Below are 21,038 nucleotides of genomic sequence, written 5' to 3' on the forward strand. Positions count from 1 at the left end.
TGTCTAAATCCGGGGTTAGGCACCTAAGTACCTTTGTGCATCAGGGCCTCACTGAACACAAGCCTGAGAATGAGAAGCTTCTGAGTTCTAATAATCTCACCTCTAACACTGACTCAATGGTCTTGGGGGAAATTACTCTGCCTCAGTTTTTCCTCTGTAAAGTGAGGATACTGACCTATTTACAAGGATGTTATAAGATTAATTACTAATATTGCAACACATTTTAAAGATGAAATACATATAAATATTAATGTTTTGTTGTCCAATTGTTTTACTATGTTCAATTTCCTACAATTTAAAAATACCACACTAGGAGATGCCATAACATTACTTGTTTAAAAATCATTTTAAAAGCTCTTCCCAGCTTATTACTTTTTCCATGACTCGTTTTTTTAATACACTTCTTTCCCACTATCTGAGTTGAGACACTTTCACCGTCAATCCTGTACACAGGCTTCCTGGGACAAGATTCGAAGGGGAAAACATGCACGATGGACATAAATCAGCAGGCACAAGATTTTACTATTTTTAAAAAGGAGCCCTTTTGATGCATTTTCTTTAAAAGGTTATTTTTTAACCCGCAGTGAGCGTTGGGATAATTGCATAAGCACGTGTTGGCATACCTACTAAAATATCCCCATTTTACAGATGAGGAAACTGAGGCACAATAAGAGGATGTGACTTGTCTGAGGTTACCCTGGCTCTGGTCAGCTAGAACAGAACCCAGGTCTTTTACATGCCACTCCAGTGTCCTTGCTTCTAGCCCACCCTAGCTAAGAACCTGATGGAATTGCTGAAGTACGCATGTAACCAATGAAGTACAGGACACTGCACATTATTTAAGAATTATATGAAGAAAAACAGAAGCAGCAGAGAAGGGGTGGAAGAGGCTGACTTTACAAATCTTACTTTCAATAAATTGGGGGGTTGGGAGGGTAACATGGCTTTTCCAAAAACTGACACACAATGTGACATTTTCATCAAAGAAACAAAATCTTTCAGCCTGGATCCACAAAGGGGTTTATGCATTGCAATGCTCAGCACTCCAACACCTACCTTTGAGGCACCTAAAAAATCACTTGGAACGTGAGCCCCAAAAGACAACATACTAGACGAGGAGCCAAGCCACGAAAGGGTGTCCTTAAGGGCTTTGCTCCTAGGGTGACCAGGCAGCAAGTGTGAAAAATCGGGATGGGGTGGGGGGGGGGAGGGTAACAGGAGCTTATATAAGAAAAAGACCCAGAAATCGGGACTGTCCCTATAAAATCAGGACATCTGGTCACCCTATTTGCTCCTCTCATGGAGTTTGGTGCCTGACCCAAGGCTGATAGTGACCCACAACTGGGAGCCCCACTTCTGGCATCAAGCAGCTGAGACACCTAAGAGGTTTCTTGTGACAATGAATTAAGCAGCTGCCATTGCCACACCCCCCAAAAGAGCGTGGGGAGAAAAACGCTGCATCCAGCCTTTCAAGCGAGTGATTAGCGCGCCTGTCCGAGCGCCCCAGGCTCAGCTCCCGCCTGTGCCCGGGGCTGGGGGGGGGGGGGTTGAAGAGGGGTCTGGCGCTTTGCAGCGAGGCGCTAGACCCGCTATGGCGTTACCGTTTGCTACCCAGGGCTCTGCCTCCAGCCCCGGTGCGCGGCGGGCACCACCGCCAGCCGGACCATCACGAGCAGCTATGTCCTGTTGGCCACGTCATTCTCACCCTAACCGAGGAAGTGACGCCACCGCTACGAGTTCAGCCAATAGGAGCTCGGCGGCGCCTGGGTCAAAGGGCAGGCGAAGAACAAAGATGGCGGCGCCAGCGGCAGTGGCTGAGCAGATGAGGCGGTGTCAGTGAGGAGCAGGACAGTGGCCGGGCTGGGCAAGGCGTGGGTGGGTGGGGGGATGATGGTGCGTGGCGCGCGCTGTGGATGAGGATCCCTCGCGCCCTCTAGCCGCCCCGCGCACCCGCCCCTCTCAGCTGGTGCCCCGGCCTCGCGCTCCCTCCTCTCCATGAGCGGCGCGTGCGAGCTGGTGTGGCGCCTGCTGCACGCCCTGCTCTGCCTGCTGCGCGCGCTGCTCTCGTGGCTCCGCGGCCGGCTGCGGGGAGGCCCCCGCTCGTGGCTCTGGCGCTGGTGGCGCCGCGCGGCCTCTGCCGCCGCCTCCTGCGCGCTCCTGGCGCCCGCCGCCGGGGCCTTCGCCTTCCACAAGCCGGGCGCGGCGCGGCGGGTGCCGGGCGGGCGCGGGCGGGGGCGCTGGGACGGGCGGGCCCTGGAGAAGCTGCCGGTGCACATGGGGCTGGTGGTGACCGAGGAGGAGCCGAGCTACGCGGACATGGCCAGCCTGGTGGTGTGGTGCATGGCGGTGGGCATCTCCTACGTCAGCGTCTACGACCACCACGGTGAGCGCGGGGGCCTGGCGGGGGGAGAGGGGCCTTGGGCGCCACCTTCCCGTGCTCGGTAACGGGCGCGGGGCGGATACAGCGCGGCGGGGGTTGGCTCGGCCCGTGGCCGCTGTGTCCTGTCAGGGGGCTCCTCTGGCTAGTCGGTGTTGGAGAAATACCCCCCCCCCCACTTCGCTTTCACGGGCTGGGGAGAGGGGCCGCCCGCCGCCTGGGGGGCTGTTACCAATGAGCTTCTTTCCTGCGAGAATAACTCCATGCCCACTCCTCGTCTTCGCTGTCCTGGGATCGCCAGGCTCATCTCTGCCTGCCTGGCTCTCAGAGCGGCTGTGAAACCACCAGAGACCCCTTGGCCCTGTTCTGCTGCCTGAGAAAGTGCCAGGCAGCAGCAGAGTCCCCATGCCTGCCTGCCTGCTAGCTCAGGAGGGTAGCGTGGCATTCATTCCCATGAGGGTATGATCCATGGTCTAGGACTAAAGTTAGTTAAATGGGAACTTGGATTCTGTAGGGAAAGATTCAGGTTTACTGCTGGTAAATGGATTTGCATGTTCGGTTTGCTGTTTTCATTCTATAATCTTGTGTCTGAGCACCTCAGAAGTTTAAGCACTGTAACTAGTGTCTCTTTTTTTCAAATGATTCTTCCTTCCTCTTCAAAAGGGGAAGGATATGTACATTTTTATTTAAACTTTACATTATTAAATTGTATTACCTGGAATGTGCTATGTTCTGTATTGATGAAGGCAAGATCGAGGAAGTATGCCTTCAGCTTGTAACAAAGCATTGAGATTCAGTGATCCTGCAGAAGATCTAGCCTTGGATGACCCCTTGAAAAAGTTTAGTCTCCTACATAGATGAGCTTTACCCTTGTAGTAAACAACTCTATTGTGCCAGAGGAGTGGAGCTGTTGAACGGATGAACTTTAGGTATTCTGGGCCCAAACTATTGGGTTTCTTGACTAGAAGGACCGATCTTGAATTTCTCATTTTCTGGGAAGTCACTGCAGTGAGCAGAGGACAGACTTCATATGTTCATGCTGTCACATGTTGCTGAGGACTTGTACAAAACCAGCACTTGATGTGAGCTCTAAGGAGCTGAGAAGCAACAGGGCATGTCTTCATTAGCAACATTAAAGTGCTGTGTAGTTGCGGCACCAGTGCTAGGGGAGAGCTCTCCCAGCGCTATAAAAAAACCACCTCCACGAGGGGGTCTACAATGCTATGTTAGTGTTGAAACTTGCAGCGCTCGGGTTGCGGGAGGGGGGAGGGTTCACACCCCTGAGCAAGAAAGTTGCAGCACTGTAAAGTGGCAGTGTAGACAAGGCCTTAGGGCTTGGCTACACTTACAAATTTGCAGTGCTGCAGCAGGGTGTGAAAACACACCCTCTCCAGCGCTGCAAATTGCGGCGCTGCAAAGCGCCAGTGTGGTCAAAGCCCCAGCGCTGGGCTCGCGGCTCCCAGCGCTGTCCGTTATTCCCCACAGGGAGGTGGAGTACGGACAGCGCTGGGAGAGCTCTCTCCCAGCGCTGGTGCTTTGACTACACTTAGCGCTTCAAAGCGCTGCTGCGGCAGCGCTACCGCGGCAGCGCTTTGAAGTGCTAAGTGTAGCCACAGCCTTAGTTTCTTGACATCTGATGGCTTCGTTCCCAACTAGACTGCATAACTTTAATCCAGCTCGGAAGTGATGGGCATCTATGACTAATGCTAGCTAAGTCATCTGTGAGGATAGGACAGAGTCATCTAGCCATTTGGAGATAACAGCATCCACAAATAAAACTTTGCTGTGTTAAAAGCTAAACTGCAGATGGACTTACTGTACAATTGGCTATCTTCAGCCAAAGGAGACTGCACTGCCCTGAGGGACTCTTCATAGTGTTTCTGATTACAGTAGCGTTATATGATATGAAGGATAAAACTTTTTGCTATTTGCATATGATTTCTCTGATTTCACACCAGTTTTGGTGGCTGTATGTAGATCTTAAATAGGACTTCAGAGAGAATTGATCCTTGTGGGACTGTGTGGGTAAGAGATCTGGTGGTGGATATGTAATTTTCAATCACTACCTTTTTAGGTGTTCCTTCAAGAAGGATTCAGAACACTTTAGAGCATTCCTTTGGACTCTTGCCACCTCCATCAGGTGGGATAGCAATGTCTCATGATCAGCCATGTGAAGAGATCTAGGAGTATGGAAATGAATGTCTCCTCCTTTCGTAGACAAGTATGATGTTATCCGTCAGTGCCACTAATGCTGTTCCTGTTCCATGTACTGGCCTGAGTCCAAACTGCAGGATCTAGGATGTTGTCTTTGGCTAGCTTCTTTGAGCTTGTTTAGGAATTGTAGGCTTGATACTGGGGGAGCTAGGTTAGATCAAGGGAGGATTTCTGCAGTATTTATTGGACTATTCTGTTGACTAAATATTCTTTCGCTGAAAGAGGCATTAGGTTGTGGTGGCTAATGCATGCTCAGCTTATTGGGGAAGTATATATTGGCTGCTATTGATAACGGTTTATTTTGTTTTTGTTTCAAACTCCTGAAAGATTGCTTTAATTGCTCCAACAACATTGGAAACTATTGCCGTACAAGATTACTCTAATCTTGGTAGGTTTTATGCAATGTGAAATTTATTGGAGTGTAGCACAGTTTGACAATCGTAGTGATCATTGAACAAGAATTAAGATTATGACTAAGCACTGTCCGATGTTTCTTATCAGATCCATAGGTTGTCTGCAGTAAATCCTATTGCTCAGGGTTAGATGACACAAGTTTAAACATTAGTGCAGTGGTCCCCAAACTGTGGGGTGTACCCACTCTGCTCCCTGCTCCACCCTGGCTATAAAATGCATGTGGACAGATTACATTATGGGTAATAAGGGGTGTGACAGGTTCAGTCACAGAGACACCCTTGGGACTGTTCAGCACCTGATGTGCTGAAACTACCTTTGAGCCTGTCTTCTTTGTCAGCTTGGGACTCCAGAACCTGCCTCGTTGAGCCAGACATGCTAGCCTGCTGCAACACAGGCACAGGGTCTGAACCATGCCCCCAAAGCTGCAAACTTAACTGAAAACAGCTCAGCAAGTACTTCTGTCTCCAGCACCCAGTTCCCAATGGGATCCAAACCCCAAATCCATTTTACTATGTATAAACTTTATATAGGGTAAACTCATAAATTGTCTGCCCTCTATAACACTGATAGAGGGATATGCACAGTTTGTTGCTCCCCCCGGTATTAATCACGTACTCTGGGTTAATTACGGGTAATAAGCAAATGTGATTTTCATTAAGTATAAAAAGTAAGATTTAAGTGGTTTCAAGTAACAAACAGAACAAAGTAAGTCACCAAGCAAAATAAAACAAAACACACAAGTCTAAGCCTAATACATTAAGAAACTGAATACAGGTAAATCTCCCCCTCAGAGATGTTCCAATAAGCTTCTTTCACAGACTAGACTCCTTCCTAGTCTGGACCCAATCCTTTCCCCAGTGCAGCTTTGTTCGTTCCAGCTCAGGTGGTAACTAGGGGATTTCTTATGACTGGCAGCCCCCTTTGTTCTGTTTCACCCCCTTTTCTATCTTTGACTCAAGGCAGGAATCTTTTGTCTCTCTTGGTCCCCACCCCTCCTTCTAAATAGAAAAGCACCAGATTTAAGATGGATTCCAGTAGCAGGTGACATGGTCACATTTCCTGTGAGGACCACAAGCCTCCATTCTTCCCGGCCTGACTCACAGGAAGGCTTGCAAGTAAATGGCCAATTTGCAACCAATTGTCCTAGTCAATGGGAGCCATCAAGATTCCAAGCCACCATTAATGGCCTACACTTTGTCATTACAATAGGACTTTAGAGTTATACTTCATATTTCTAGTTTTAGATACAAGAATGATAAAAATAGGATGAACACACTCAGTGGATTATAAACGTTGTAATGATACCTTACAAGAGACCTTTTGCATGCAGCATATTCAGTTACATTATATTCACACTCAGTAGCATATTTCCATGAAATGTATGGAGTGCAACGTCACAAGGAGTTTGACATAAAATTTGGGGATCATTGCACTAGTGCAGGGGTCGGCAACCTTTGAGAAGTGGTGTGCCGAGTCTTCATTTATTCACTCTAATTTAAGGTTTCGCGTGCTGGTAATAGATTTTAACGTTTTTAGAAGGTCTCTTTCTATAAGTCTATATTATATAACTAAACTATTGTATGTAAAGTAAACAAAGTTTTCAAAATGTTTAAGAAGCATCATTTAAAATTAAATTAAAATGCTGATCTTACGCCGTCAGCCTGCTCAGCTCGCTGCCAGCCTGGGGTTCTGTTCACCTAGACCGGCAGCGGGCTGAGCAGGGTCTGCAGCCGGGACCCCAGACCTAGGAGGGGGGGTTTCAGGGGTCAGGGCAGAAGGCTGGGGTGGGAGGGGGTTCAGGGATGAGGGCTGGGGTGTGTGGGGGGGTGTAGGGCAGAAGGCTGGGTGTCTGCGGGGGTCAAGGGTCAGGGCAGAGGGCTGGGAGGTGTGGGGGCTGCAGAGCAGAAGGCTGAGTATGTGAGAGGGGTCAGGGCTGGGGGGTTTGAGGGGTGCAGGGCAGAATGCTGAGTGTGTGGGGGGGGTTCAGGGCAGAGGCTGGGAGGTGTGGGGGCTGCAGAGCAGAAGGCTGTGTGTGTGTGGGGGGGGGTCAGGGCAGAGGGCTGGGGTGCTCGGCTCATGGGCGTGCTCCCAGCCCCCGGCCTGAGCGGCTCAGGGCAGGGGGCTGGAAGGGATGTGCCCTGTTCCACCCCCTTCCCCAAGGCTCCGTCCCTACCTCTCTCTGTCCCCTCTAGGGAACTGCCTGCACGCTGCCGCTCTTCCCCCTCCCCCTCGCAAGGGCCATCAACTGATTGGCTCAGGGACGGAGAGGGGGTGGGGCAGGAAAGTACCACTCTGGGGGAAGAAACGGGGGAGAGGGAAGCTTGGTTGCTGCAGGACCAAGCTTTTGCCTCCTGCCCCCGCAGGGGAGAGCGGTGGGCGGGGGGGCTGAGGGTCAGGACCGCGGCAGGTGGCTCTGTGCTGCTCAAAATCGGCTCGCGTGCCATGTTTGGCACACATGCCACAGGTTGCCGACCCCTGCGCTAGTGTAACTACACCATTGCTGTAACAACAATGGGAATTTCAATGAAAAGCTCAGTAACAGCCCTAGTGTGACTGCAAATGCTATTAAGAAGCTTTTTAGTCACCCCTAGCTTTGGTTAGTAGATAGAGGAACCTTGTACTGACAACTAATAGTAAGAGATGAGAGTAATTTTAAAGATGTAAATATCAATCTCTGAAGTATTGTGGGTCACTTCTGTGTAAGAACAGTGGGTAAGATCCCACTAGAACTGCTTACTTGAGCTTGATACTGTAGGGCCCTCAATACCTCACAAGTCTGGTGACACTGATGATATCTAGCTTTATACTTTACCGTCTGGCCTTCCTCTCAGTAATTCTTGAGCTCATGACCTGTATGCCTCTTAAGGAGGATAAAAATATTACAGCAAGATTTAATTGAAAATGTTGACTACAGTAAGAGTGTGGAACTATTAGTAAGGCATGCTACCACAAGATAACCTGTTTCACTATGCATTTTGTACAGTGCTCAATGCAATGGGATCTGGACCTTGGTCAGGCCTTTTGGGCTCTAGTTTAGCACAGTCACTTCTAAATAGACAAAACATACAAAGGGTCAGAGAAAAGTAGTAGTATCCCCTATTTATAGAGGGGAAAACTGAGGCACAGAATAAGATACTTGCCCAAGGTGGGATCTGTAGCCTGTGGCAGAGCTGGGGATTAAACCCACATCTCTTGAGTACCAGTCTACAGCCTTAACAAGAAGTCCATCTTTCTTTGTATTTAGCAAGCATCCCAAGGAAGCAGTTGTCTAGTAGATCATGCAGACTTTCAACAAAATAGTTCATGATTCGTTATCTTATATTGACACAGTATTGACAATATTTTTTTCCTTGGGAATGTTTCCCAACTGAACTATTCACGACTGAGAGGGGACATAACCAAGTTTTTCAAATACATAAAAAGTGTTACAAAGAGGAGGGAGAGAAATTATTCTCCTTGTCCTTTGAGGATAGGACAAGAAGCAATGGGCTTAAATTGCAGCAAGGGCCGTTTAGATTGGAAATTAGGAAAAACTTCTTAACTGTCAGGGTGGTTGAGCACCGGAATGAATTGCCCAGGGAAGTTGTGGAATCTGTCATTGGAGATTTTTAAGAGCAGATTAGACAAACACCTGTCAGATCAGTGGTCTCCAATCTTTTTAAGCACATGATCACTTTTTGAATTTAAGTGCAACCCAGGATCTATCTCAAAGAAAATGTAGAAATAAGAGTAATCTCTCAAACTCAAACACCCTTGCCCTGCCCCCTTTCCTGCTCCTGCCCCACCCCTTCTCCGAGGCCCCACCCTGCTCACGGCATCTCCGCATCCGTCCAGTGCTTGCTCTTCTCCCCCTCACTCTCACTGGGATTGGATGGGATTGGGGTGCAGGCTCTGGGCTGGGGCCCAGGGGTTTGGAGTCTGGGAGGGACCTGGGCTGAGCCTCGGGTAGGGGGCTGGGGTGCAGGAGGGGGCTCAGGGCTGGGGCAGCGGGTTGGGGTGCAGGGTGCAGGCTCTGGGAGGGGGCTGGGGCAGGGGGTTGGAGTGCACGAGGGGGCTCAGGCTGGGTGCAGGAGGGCATTCAGGCCTGGGGTTTTGGGGTATAGGAGAGGTTTGGAGTGTGGGGTCCGGCTGAGTGCCACTTACCTCAGGAGGCTTCCGGGCAGCAGCAGCGCAGTGGAGTTAAGGCAGGCTCCCTGACTGCCCTGGCCATGTACTGCTCCCAAAAGCAGCAGGCATGTCTGGCAGCAGCTCCTGCGGGAGAGAGGGGTGGAGGGTCTCTTTGTGCTGCCCTTGCATGCAGTCACTGCCCCTGCAGCTCCCATTGGCTGCAGTTCCATGTTCCCGGCCAATGGGAGCTACCTTTCCTGCCACTCTGTGACTGCATCTGGTTCCCAAAGGGAAAGATGTGGCAATTTACAAAAGAGCTTAATGCTGATGGTCATTGTTTTCTCAACCAAAGTTTATCAAGTTAAATGTCTTCATCCCAACTGAAGACTTATAAGAACCTCTATATAAGCAGCTAGTTTTTCAGGGCTTGACAAATTTCTTAGGTCTTGTCTACACTTAAAAAGCTACAGTGGCATAGCTCTGCTGCTGCAGATGCACCACTGTAGTGCTTCAGTGAAGACAGTGCCTGCACCGATGGGAGGGGTCCTCCTGTCAGAGTAGGTAATCCATCTCCCTGAGAGCCAGTAGCTATGTCAGCGGAATAATTCCTCCATCAAACTAGTGCTGTCTACACAGGAACTTAGGTTGGCTTAACTGTCTTTCAGTGGTGTGGATTTTTTGTACCCCTGAGCAATGTAGCTATGCTTATCTAATTTTCTAGTGTAGACCAGGCCTCTCTACTAGCGAGAGATTGCCTAAATAAAAACCCACCCACCCTGCTTAGTGTCTTTCTATTTTGTTGGCTAGGTAAGACAGCTGCTTTGCTTGCTATACACTTGAAGCTCCCTCTCTTCCTAGCTGCCTTGACGGTAGAGGTCTCCTTCACCCCAGAGCGTTCTGGTTGCCATGTCGGGTTTGGAATAGATCTCTGCTATTCTCCCTCCCTTGTTTCCCTTATTTTGGGTTGGGCGTGGGGGTTTGTCTTCCTCTCTGCACAACTCAAATGCCTGCTGCCACTGATTCTCATAGCCTGCAGCAGTCTGAAATTGACAAAAATCATGTGTTCCACTGCTACCAGTAGGGCTATGAATAGCTGTGATATTGACCAGTTTTGTTAATTTAACTAGGCTTCATTGATCAGCAATCTTTCTGCAGACTAGGGCAGAAAAATCTGCATGACTTTAAATGCAGTTTACATTTGTAATCTTATATTTAAAATAAAAGGCTAGGATCTTGGCTTTTTTTTAAATGAATACTTGTGTGTTGTAGAAAATGGTGACTAAGATCCTCATCCATATTGGGGAATTCTCCTCTGGCAAGGGGACTTTTAACCTTGCAATTTTCCCTTCTACTAATGGCTGAGTTGGCACAAATATAGTCCGTTTAAGTATCATTGCATTGACACAAACCTGAAGTTAATTTTTTTCCTTCTTCCTACCCTAGAATATCAAACTTCGTGCAGGGCATTGAATGGCTATGGGGATTAAGTGGTACTGGGTTGGGGACTTTCACCTCTAAATTACTAGTAGCAGAAGTGACTGTAGCTTGTAGTACACTACAACCCCTTCAGAGAGCTAAAATCCCTTTTGGATAATTATTCTTTCCTCCTTCTGGGAGCTTGAGACCTGTTTTTTTATTTTTTAGGGGCGGGCGGGGAGAGCAAAAACTGCCCTGTAAAGATATTTTAAATACTTAACCATTGCAATATGGTTATGAACTATACAATAATCCATAGTGGCAGGATTTATTTATTGTAGCTTCCATTTACTCTGAAGTCATGGGATATGTCTAATACTAATTGTAAATGAATTTTTGTTTATATTTCATAGAATATCAGGATTGGAAGGGACCTCAGGAGGTCATCTAGTCCAACCCCCTTCTCAAAGCAGGACCAATCCCCAGACAGATTTTTTGCCCCAGATCCCTGAGTGTCCCCCTTGAGGATTGAATTCATAAACCACTGAGCTAAACCTTCTCATAAACCTTCATAAACCTTCTCATTCTTGACTGAAACTTCTAAAAAGCTTCAATAAGACTATCTAGTTATCAGATAGTTAGCCAGTTAAATATCTGATGAAAACCTTCCCCTTAAGAAAAGCCCAGACAGGAATAATAAGCTAGAAGGGAGAGATCACTGAGCTTGCTGCTGCCGTTTGCTTGCCATAGTAGTCTGTAGTCACTGTTATGTCTCCAAGTATAATTCTTGTTTTCAAAACACAAGTGTTTACCCTAGCAAAAATTGCACAAAATAACTTTCTATTTAGGAAACGTGTACAGTGTGACTATTGGTGGTTTATAAACTAAGTCCATTCTGAAAAATACGTGGAAGATTTTAAACTTGGTTGAGGCAGCTTACAAAGAGTCCAGAGGATTTGCCGTTGACTAAATTGCTTTCAGTTGTATGTCAAAGTATCTTTTCTCCTATAAGAAATAAGCCTAAAATACTAGCATTTTATATACTTCTAAATAGGCTGCATTGAATAGACACTATATTATCACAAAACCTGCTGTGACTGCTACAGCAGTTTTTCTTCAGATCGTATAAATCTTTTGCCTTTTACTAAAGATTTCCTATGTTGCTAAAACTATTCTGATCTCTTGCCACTGAAAGCTAATGTGCTGACACTGAAGTCATGAGGTTTAAATGATTAATTTAAAACTCATAACACTGGAAAATGGCAAACAGGAAGCTGGAGGATATTCCATACATGGAATATGTGTTGCTTAGATTTGTCTTAACGTTGTCCAAAGGGTAGTATTTTAAAAATGCATAAACATTTTCAAATTGTCTTTAGTTAAATAAAACTACCTTAACCGTGCTGGATGCAAAAGGAAAAAAGTTATAAGAATTTGCCAAAAAGTTCAGCATTGAATACTGACTGGCTTAATAAACAAAGGTAGCTACTGATTGTTTCTAGCTGAATAGCTCAAGACTTCAGAACTAGTAGATCTCATCCTCTCATACCTTTTTTTTTTAAAACCCATACATTAGAAGGAAAAACAAACAAGTTTTCTTGTTTTACCAGTTGGTTTCTTAAGTTTGAATCAACTAGTCCTCGAACTGAACTAGTTAAATAAAATGAAGAAATATTTTCTCTGCACCCGCAGAAGAAGCTATTGATGTCAAAAACTGGTTTAGCATTCCAACAAACTCTAATTCTGGGTGCTTAGCCAGTGACTTCACCAGTGATCTGACTTTATAACTTCAGCAGCAAACAAGTATCACTTGAATATTTGTTTTTAATTAGACCATTTTAATGGATTATAGTAAATTTAGGCCTAAACATATGTTGTTGTAATTTCAAAATTTAATTCTAAATGTATGTTGTTGGGTCTTTTTTGTTTTTTACCAAAGCAATGTATTTAAATCAGTTTAAAGAGAAAATATTTCTGGCTTGATTTGGGGTCAGTTTCAAGCTCCAAATTTGGAACTGGAGGGTCCCAAAATAGAGCCACCCCTCTCTCCTCCCCAAATCACATGACACAAAAATTAGGGGTTTTTTGCATGCACCTGGGTCAAACTGTGGCTTTGAGAGCATGTCTACCCTACAAGTGCTAGAGCTGCAGCTATGCCACTTCAGCACCATATTTACTACAGCGATGGAAGGACTCTTTTTCCATCACAATAGTAAATCCATCCCCTTGAGAGGCAGTAGCTAGGTCAAGGGAACAATTCTTCTGTCTACCTAGCTCCATTTCCAGTGGGGGCTAGGTTGACTTAATTTGATGGCTGTGTGACACTTAATGTTTAGGTTTAGACCAGGCCTGGTCCTCTTCAAACATATATCACCTACTTTGAGGTGGTATCCCACACCTGCTGCCCCTTTAAGGAAGCAATATTTTAAAGGGTGTGAAAGATTTGGGGGATATGATTGTCACCTTATTGCATTTTTACTTGGTGAACACCCTTTGATTGTAACCTCTAGTGTGACTTTAAGAATTCATTCTCTCAGGCTATGTCTACACTACAGCTTATTTCACTTGAGATGTGAATAAACTACCCCCTGAGTGACATAAGTTGCACCAACATAAGCGCCAGTGTGCACAGCGCTGTGTCGACTGCAGAGCTTCTCCTCCTGCCATAGCTTCTGACTCTCCCAGAGGTGGCTTTATTATGCTGACAGAAAGCTCTCTCTTGTCCGCAGAGTCTTCACCAGAGGCACTGCAGGGGTGCGGCTGCATGTGTAGACAAGCCCTAATAGTCTCTGTACTCTATATCAAGTTCCTATCTGGGAAGCTGTCACAGAGCAATCAAAGGCCATCAACAGTGAATGGCCCTCCCTTGGTGGAACAATGAGGTTGCTAGTGGCAGGGCCATTGACTCTGAATGACATTTGTGCCCTAAAGTCAACATCCCACTGAAGCACAGGTGCCAGAGGGATTTTAAGAAAAATGCTCCATAAGGGAGGGAAGCTAATTCATTAGCAGAAACAGGGGACCAATCTGGAGAGAGTGGAAATAGGGACTTTACCTTCCCTGAGGATGCTGATCAAACCCAAGCCTTCACAAAAGGCAGTGAGGTCAGACAAAGGCCTGGTCTACACTAAATACTTAGATGAACCCAGCTACGTTGCACAGGGGTGTGAAAAATCTACCACCTTCCCTGCAGTGATATAATTAAGCTGACCTAACCTATGGTAGACAGTGCAAGGTCGTTGGAATTCTTTCATTGGCCTTGCCTCTTGGGGAGGTGGATTACCTACTCTGAAGGAGAGCCCCCTTCTGCCAGCGTAGATATTGTCTATGCTGAAGCGCTGCAGCTGTACTGCCGTAGCATTTCTGATGTGGACAGACCCTAAGGGAAAGCGTTCAGGAGTTTGTTTTCCATAGATCTGTAACACTCTCACCTTTGAGCATTTTGTGTGTGTTTAAGGAATTCATTTGCTAAGCCTGTATTTCCTTACTTTACTTCCATACTGTACTGTGACAGGTTGGATCACAGAAACCCTCTTGGGAGCTGCCAACTGATGTGCCAAGACTACTTCTGCTCCTGTTTTCCCTGCCAGCTCAGGACTCCAGCACCCTGTCATGCTGAGCCAGACACTCCCGTCTGCTCCAACAAAGACCCAGAGTCTGAATTACCGATCCCAAAGCTGCAGGTTTACCTGAAAACAGCTCACAGAAGTGTGCTTGTCTTTAACACCCAGATGCCCAACTCCCAATGGGGTCTAAACCCAAATAAATCCATTTTACCCTGCATAAAGCTTATGCAGGGTAAACTTATAAATTGTTTGCCCTCTATAACACTGATAGAGAGAGATGAACAGTTGTTTGCTCCCCCAGGTATTCATACATACTCTGAGTTAATAAGTAAAAAGTGATTTTATTAAATACAGAAAGTAGGATTTAAGTGGTTCCAAGTAGTAACAGACAGAACAAAGTAAGTCACCAAGCAAAATAAAATAAAATGCGCAAATCTGTCTAATCAAACTGCATACAGATAATCTCACCCTCAGAGATGCTTCAGTAAGTTTATTCCTCAGGCTGGACACCTTCCAGACCTGGCCACAATTCTTTCCCCTAGTACAACTCTTAAGAACATAACATAAGAAGATTCTTCATGATGGCTCTTCCTCCTCTTTGTTCTCTTCCGCCCCTTTATAGATCTTTTGCATAAGGCAGGAATCCTTTGTCCCTCTCTGAGTTCCCACCCCCTCCTTCTCAATGGAAAGACACCAGGTTAAAGATGGATTCCAGTTCAGGTGACATAATCACATGTCACTGGAAGACTTCATTGCCCACTTGCCAGCACACGCATAAACAGGAAGACTTGCAGGTAAAACACAGCCATTTGCAGACAATGGTCCTAGTTAATGGGAGTCATCAAGATTCCAAACCACCATTAATGGCCCACACTTCACATAATTACAGTAGGCCCTCAGAGTTATATTTCATATTTCTCGTTTCAGATACAAGTGGTACATTTATACAAATAAGATGATTGCACTCAGATTATAAGCTTTGTAAGGATACCTTACAAGAGACCTTTTGCATGAAACATATCTGTTACATTATATTCACTTATAATTAAATTTTTATAAAACCATATAGACTTCACAACATCGCACTATTTTTGAGGTGCAGCTACACAACCAGAGCTCCTGCAGCCAACTGGACTCTGGGGGGGATGTATGTCGAAACAACAGTCTTCAGAGGGCCAGGAACTGTCTTCAGGATCTAAGCAATCTGACTGCATGGTCCTACTGTTTGAGAAGGTTGTCAGACCTTGGCATCAGCACCTGAGTGCTCTGGAGCAATCCAGAGCTAGGAGCAGAGATCAGTCATTTCCCAGAAACAGTAAGCTTAGCAGCAAGTGGGATTCAGTGGTTGGATCCCTTTGCAACAGAGGAAATTCCTGTTCAGAGAGTGGTACTGGACCATTTTGTGACAAAAGGTATTGAGTAAAAGTTGGATGTACAATGTGTCTCTAGCATAGCTGCTGAGCCAGAGAAAATCAGTTGTACATTTGCAACAGAGACGGCCAGTGTTGCTTGCATGCCAGAGTGTTTGCAAACATCAGAATAAGTAGGTGGCTCAAGGTGACATCCTGTGACCATTGAACCCAAACAGCACCCATATACTGTGAGTTCAAGTCCTATCCATGTCAGCATCCTGATAATGTTTTGTGCATATTACTGGCTTTCTAAGACAATCATATCAAACTCCAAATATTCCCCCTCCCATAAACTGTAATAAAAAAAATCAAGCACTGCACAAACTACAATAAACATTTTAAAGTTCTGTTGCTTTGGTTAAAGCATAGTTTTTGTAGGCTTTTTCCACCCCTCTTAAAATGAAACCTCTGCTTTAAGCTTGTGATGGTGCTACTACCAGCCAGTGTGTTGATGTCACATAAAGGGCTGCGGTAGGGTTTGTGGTACAAATGTAACTTTAGCACCCTTGTAGTCCAGCTAGAGTCTACTCGGCAGGCAGCTCTAGCCAAGAAAAGCATGTGCAGGAATGCAGCAGTGACAGTCCCTTCCACAACAGGGGCACCTGTTCTAACACCCCCAGAGTAAACACCCATTGGAAGACTACAATGAATATAGAAAAGGGAAATATTTGTTTACAGAGGGATGAAAGGAGAAAAACAATGGGGGTGGGGAGAGGGGAGATGGCGGGGAGCAGTAAAACAGGGTTGCATTTAACACAAGGCCCCACCAAGCAATGTTCAGGAGTCCTGGGCAAAGTTCCAGTCCAAGGGTGAATCTTGAGTGCTCCTGGTTATCTTTGGTGTTAGCAAAGTTTTCCCAACAAACCTCTCCAGTATCCTCTTCTCCTGCTCTTTGCAAAGCCACACAGAGCAACAACCTCCACGCTTAACAAGCTAACATGCTCCTTCCTTATTCGCTATGCAAAGTCACAAGCCCCAGGAATCATGGCCCCATACAGTTCTGGGCAGCAGTGATATTGGGTCCAGCTCCAGTTTGTCCTTCTCAGGCGATTCCTCCTTGGCACAATGCTCCCCCTGGCTCCTGTCCTGGGGTGCCCCCGATGGGCTGCTCTGTCCCTCCCAGGCTTCGTGCAAGTTATCAGCTGCTTCACTTTGTGAGGGCCTACTGGCCTTCTGTCTGGAGCTCCAGACACACACACCTTGTCACTTTCCCTCCTCCTTGCCCCCCCCCCCCCAACAATAACTTCCTCCTTCTGGAACAATCAGCACTTCTCCCCTCAGTGAAAAGATTTAAAGGGGCCACACACTCTAAACCCCAAATGGATTACACAATTTTAGTGTAATTTGGGCAAGGGATTATCAACATGCACCCGTCACATTGAGCTTTTAATTTTCAACATCTCACTGTGCATATGAAAACTGATACCTACAACAAGGGCTGGGGTAGACTTCATGATGGGGAGAAGAACACCCATTAAGTTAAATGGGTCATCTGACACCTTTCAGAACTATTGTCAGATTGTATTAATTTCTGTGGCATGTTGTGATTCATTTGAGAACATCCTACTGAGATGAACAAGCCATTTCACATGTCTCTGCAGACCTAGCTGAAAAGGGTTTTAGTGAGCTCTTTCTTTCAAAATAGAGTCTGGTGTCCATCTCCACTCCTTGGTGCCTCCAGCTGGTAGATGTGCTCCTTGCAGCCAGCCCACAGTCTGTTTTCTCAAAGGTCTCTCAACCCCTACTGGGGGCGTGGAGGAACAAGGAAGAGGATAAACCTGGTAGCTTCGTGGCAGCAAGGTGTTTCCAGGAAGACTTTGTGCCCCCTTACTACTAGCACCACTTTCACTTTTGAATTCCCTGTTTAAAAAAAATTTGGTTAATTCACAGTTAAAAGTGACCAGCCATGTCTTGGACCCTTCCAAAACATCAAGCATATGTATGGTTAAACCTTAAAATACTACCAGACCCAGGCTGGAACTGAAACCCTGCCCTCTGAGTGAAGCCCCTTTCCACGCTGACAGACAACATAGCACGCTGTCTTTCCAGATGATGTGTCAAAATATATGGGTATGGTAGGAAAACCTCTGTCCTCACTAAGGCAAACTCTGCATTTAGAACAGGCTTAGTGAACAAAACTGGCTTTCCCTGGCCTGAACTTAATCTGTTCTGCAAAAACAACATCAGCATTCCAACTGTTACTGTTCCTTGACCTTTATCTTAGTCTCTTGAGAACATTGCCTGCACTTACTTCCCCCTTGAAGTGTACTGTACTATGGTTTCAGAGTTCTACAAAACCCCACAGCAAGAATTGGCTGTTGTGCTTTTCTTCTTGTGCAACCTACATAACTCAGCACAGAAATGAAGGGTTCGTGATCTCTTTGGATGTAGATGTACTTCTCCTTATACTGCAGTGTGAACTGGTAAACTACTGCAAGTAATCCTTGTACCAGTCAATGCAGCAGTCCCTAACACAATGAAGATCAGCTGGAGTGCATGCAGATGAAGGAAAGAATACAATTCTGTAGGGCATACCACATCACATAAAATGGTATACTTACTTCATCATTCCTTAGGTATGTGTGCTTATTGTAGGGTAGCCCTGGCTGAAACATACTTGCCAGCTCCTAGGAGCAGAGTTAAAGTGGGCTGAGGTTGGTGTGTTCTTAAACCTCTGAAAACCAAAAAATGAAGTAAAGTGTATGAGGCACTGGTGGTCAACTTTAAATACTAATGAAGCTTTGGGCAGTGAATTTTTGTAATAAAATGAGCAGTATTATTCTCCTAAGTGTCAAATAGCGAGTTGATCCCAATATGCTGTAATAAATATAGGCCTGTACTGTCAGTATTGGCTATGAAATCTGACTGTAAAAGTTATAATTGTTTGTGTTGCCTCTAACATTCATCTGCCCTAGCCTCACTTCCCATAATTTAGTCTACAGTGTGTTTTACAAACATTGATTCTTGTAAAGCTGTTAAGAACATGTAAGAGGTTATGCTGTGCACCGTAGCTTTACAGCTGAGCTTGCCATGCACTATTTGTCCTGATGCAAAGTTTCATTTGTCTTAGGCCACAGAGGGAGCTGGTGCAAGGCTAGCATTAGAACATGGGAATTCCTTGCTTCTGCTTGTTTGTACATTTTCTCTGTCTCTAACTTGCATCTGACGTGGAAATGGTAAATTGGTCATAGAATTAGAGCATTCGAGCAGTGAAGTGACAGTTATGCTTTTTAAAGAACTACCAAATGTCACTGCGTAGTGGTTCAGCTATGCCAAGAACAATAGCAGCATACACCAGATCTAAAGTTGTATGTAGTTAACTTTCTCTTCCAAGGTCATCATGAAGCCAGATTTATGTAGTATCATCTGCTTCAGTTATTTATTAATCTTGTCGAGTCTCGTTTAAAACTAGTGTTTACTGCCTGTTTCTTTTCTCTATTTTCACAACATTCTTTCTGAAAAAGTGGAAACTGAAGTGACTTATGTTTTGTTATGGGTTTTTTAAGGAATCTTCAAGAGGAATAACGCAAGGCTGATGGACGAAATTTTAAAACAGCAGCAGGAACTCTTGGGTCTAGATTGCTCCAAATATACAGTGGAATTTGCAAATCAAGACAAAACAGACCAAGGTAGGATTGTGGTGATGAGCGCCCTAAGAAAACTAAGTGGTTTGTTCGTTGAGGGTTATGTATCATCCTATATGTACATTCCACCCTCTCACTGCTACCGACCCCCTCTTTCTTTCTCCTCTTTCTTCCTTAGCCCCTCATTAAAGTGGGTGACAAAGAATGTCTGTAACCTTCCTGGGCTAGTGTTGATTTTCTGGTAGTTGCTCAAAGGATCCTGTTATCTAAGGCAGTGGCTGTTAACCTTTCCAGACTACTGTACCCCTTTCAGTAGACTTTGTCTTGGGTACCCCCAAGTTTCACCTCACTTAAAAACAACTTGCTTATAAAATCAGACATAAAAAGACAAAAGTGTCACAGAACACTTACTGAAAAATTGCATACTTGCTCATTTTTACCATATAATTATAAAATCAATTAGAATATAAATATTATACTTACATTTCAGTGTATAATATATAGAACAGTATAAACAAGTCATTGTGTGAAATTTTATTTTTTGAAGACTTTGCTAGTGCTTTTTATACACCTGTTGTAAAACTAGGGAAATGTCTAGATAAGTTGATGTACCCCCCTAGAAGATCTCTGCGTACCCCATGGGGTACATGTATCCCTGGTTGAGAACCACTGGTCTAAGGGACATATTGTCCTCATAATCTGTGTGAGAATTATTAGTGGAAGAAAATATTCTTAAATTTTATATGTCCATAGTTATGCTAACACTTCACAGTTAGCAATAGAAACGAGGGGGACGCTTCCCAATAGAAGATACAGAATAAGCTCATTTCATAGGGGAGAGGTCACCTGCATATTCAATCTTGCTTGTTTTTTTTTTGCATGCTGGCCAGCCTCCTCTCTTTATGTGAAATTAACTAGCTCTGGGTAGGAGACGGATGTCGGAGCAAACATTGCCATGATAGTAGCTGCGTGCACAGTACCCATAGGAGGGGAGAAGGGAAGAGTGAACAGAAGCTCTTCCACTGCTGCGTGCAACAATAGCTTCCTCATGAAGCATGAGGGGACCAGGGCAGGAATGTCTACAATAAAGTTACTTTCGCAATTTAGCATACACAAACAAATCTAGTGAATGTTTCCTCTTCCACAATTAAGAGGAAGACACTAGGAATCAGTTTTGCTGACTCAGCTAACTAGCTTCAGAGTAGCAGCCGTGTTAGTGATTTTTTCCTCCCTTGGTATTCTACTGTTAATGTAATTATCTCATTAGACTGACCCCTCACTTGGTAAGGCAACGCCCATCTTTTACTGTATTTTCCACTCCATGCATCCGATGAAGTGGGTTCTAGCCCATGAAAGCTTATGCCCAAATAAATTTGTTAGTCTCTAAGGAGCCACAAGGACTCCTCATTGTTTTAGCTAACTAGCTGACATGCCTAAACATATTTGCTTTCTTGATAAGATAGAGACCGCCATGTGCAAGAGGGACAGCCTGTAACTGAGGGCCTCAGTATATAAACTTCTCTGCAAGTGTTTTTAAGGAACTGGGTAAGCTGCTGCAAAGTGCAACTGCCTGATTGGGTATATAACATTGGTATTGTAACAATATAGTGCCAGACTAACAATACTATTGTGCTACTCAAGGAACGCATTTGTAAAGACAAATACTGTACTTGTAAGAAATGCTACTTGCCAAACAGATTGTTACTTAAAAAGTACAGTCATCAAGTTGTATCCTATTATTATGAATGTGAGAGACCCAATAATTTTAAAATTAGTCTTTTACTGCTTGAGTCATTCAGTTCTTTACACTCACAGGGTTCTCTCTCCAGATTTGCAGTACTGCTTTAGAAGATTTCCTGAGAGAAGGGATACATTCCTTTTAATGTGCCAGCCAGCATCTGCCTCAGAAGTTTCTATTTATTGGTAGTTCTTCTGAAAAAGACATTTT

General features: G+C 45.2%; 1 protein-coding gene and 1 long non-coding RNA gene across 2 annotated transcripts in view; one reads left to right on the forward strand and one right to left on the reverse strand.

Annotated features, from left to right (window-relative positions):
* Positions 1-1,757, reverse strand: part of LOC123366405 — a 35,735-nt gene extending 33,978 nt beyond the window's left edge. The window contains exon 1 of the long non-coding RNA XR_006578059.1: positions 1,602-1,757. This is a non-coding gene — a long non-coding RNA (uncharacterized LOC123366405). The remainder of the gene's footprint in view (positions 1-1,601) is intronic.
* Positions 1,758-1,838: 81 nt separating this feature from the next.
* The window catches only part of NUS1 (NUS1 dehydrodolichyl diphosphate synthase subunit), a 36,989-nt gene continuing 17,789 nt past the window's right edge, over positions 1,839-21,038 (forward strand). The window contains exons 1-2 of the mRNA XM_045009838.1: positions 1,839-2,383; positions 19,013-19,135. Coding sequence (XP_044865773.1) covers positions 1,996-2,383; positions 19,013-19,135 — 511 coding nt within the window. The 5' untranslated portion in view covers positions 1,839-1,995. The remainder of the gene's footprint in view (positions 2,384-19,012; positions 19,136-21,038) is intronic.

The sequence above is a fragment of the Mauremys mutica genome, chromosome 3, assembly GCF_020497125.1.
Source record: "Mauremys mutica isolate MM-2020 ecotype Southern chromosome 3, ASM2049712v1, whole genome shotgun sequence".
Lineage (NCBI taxonomy): Eukaryota > Metazoa > Chordata > Testudines > Geoemydidae > Mauremys > Mauremys mutica.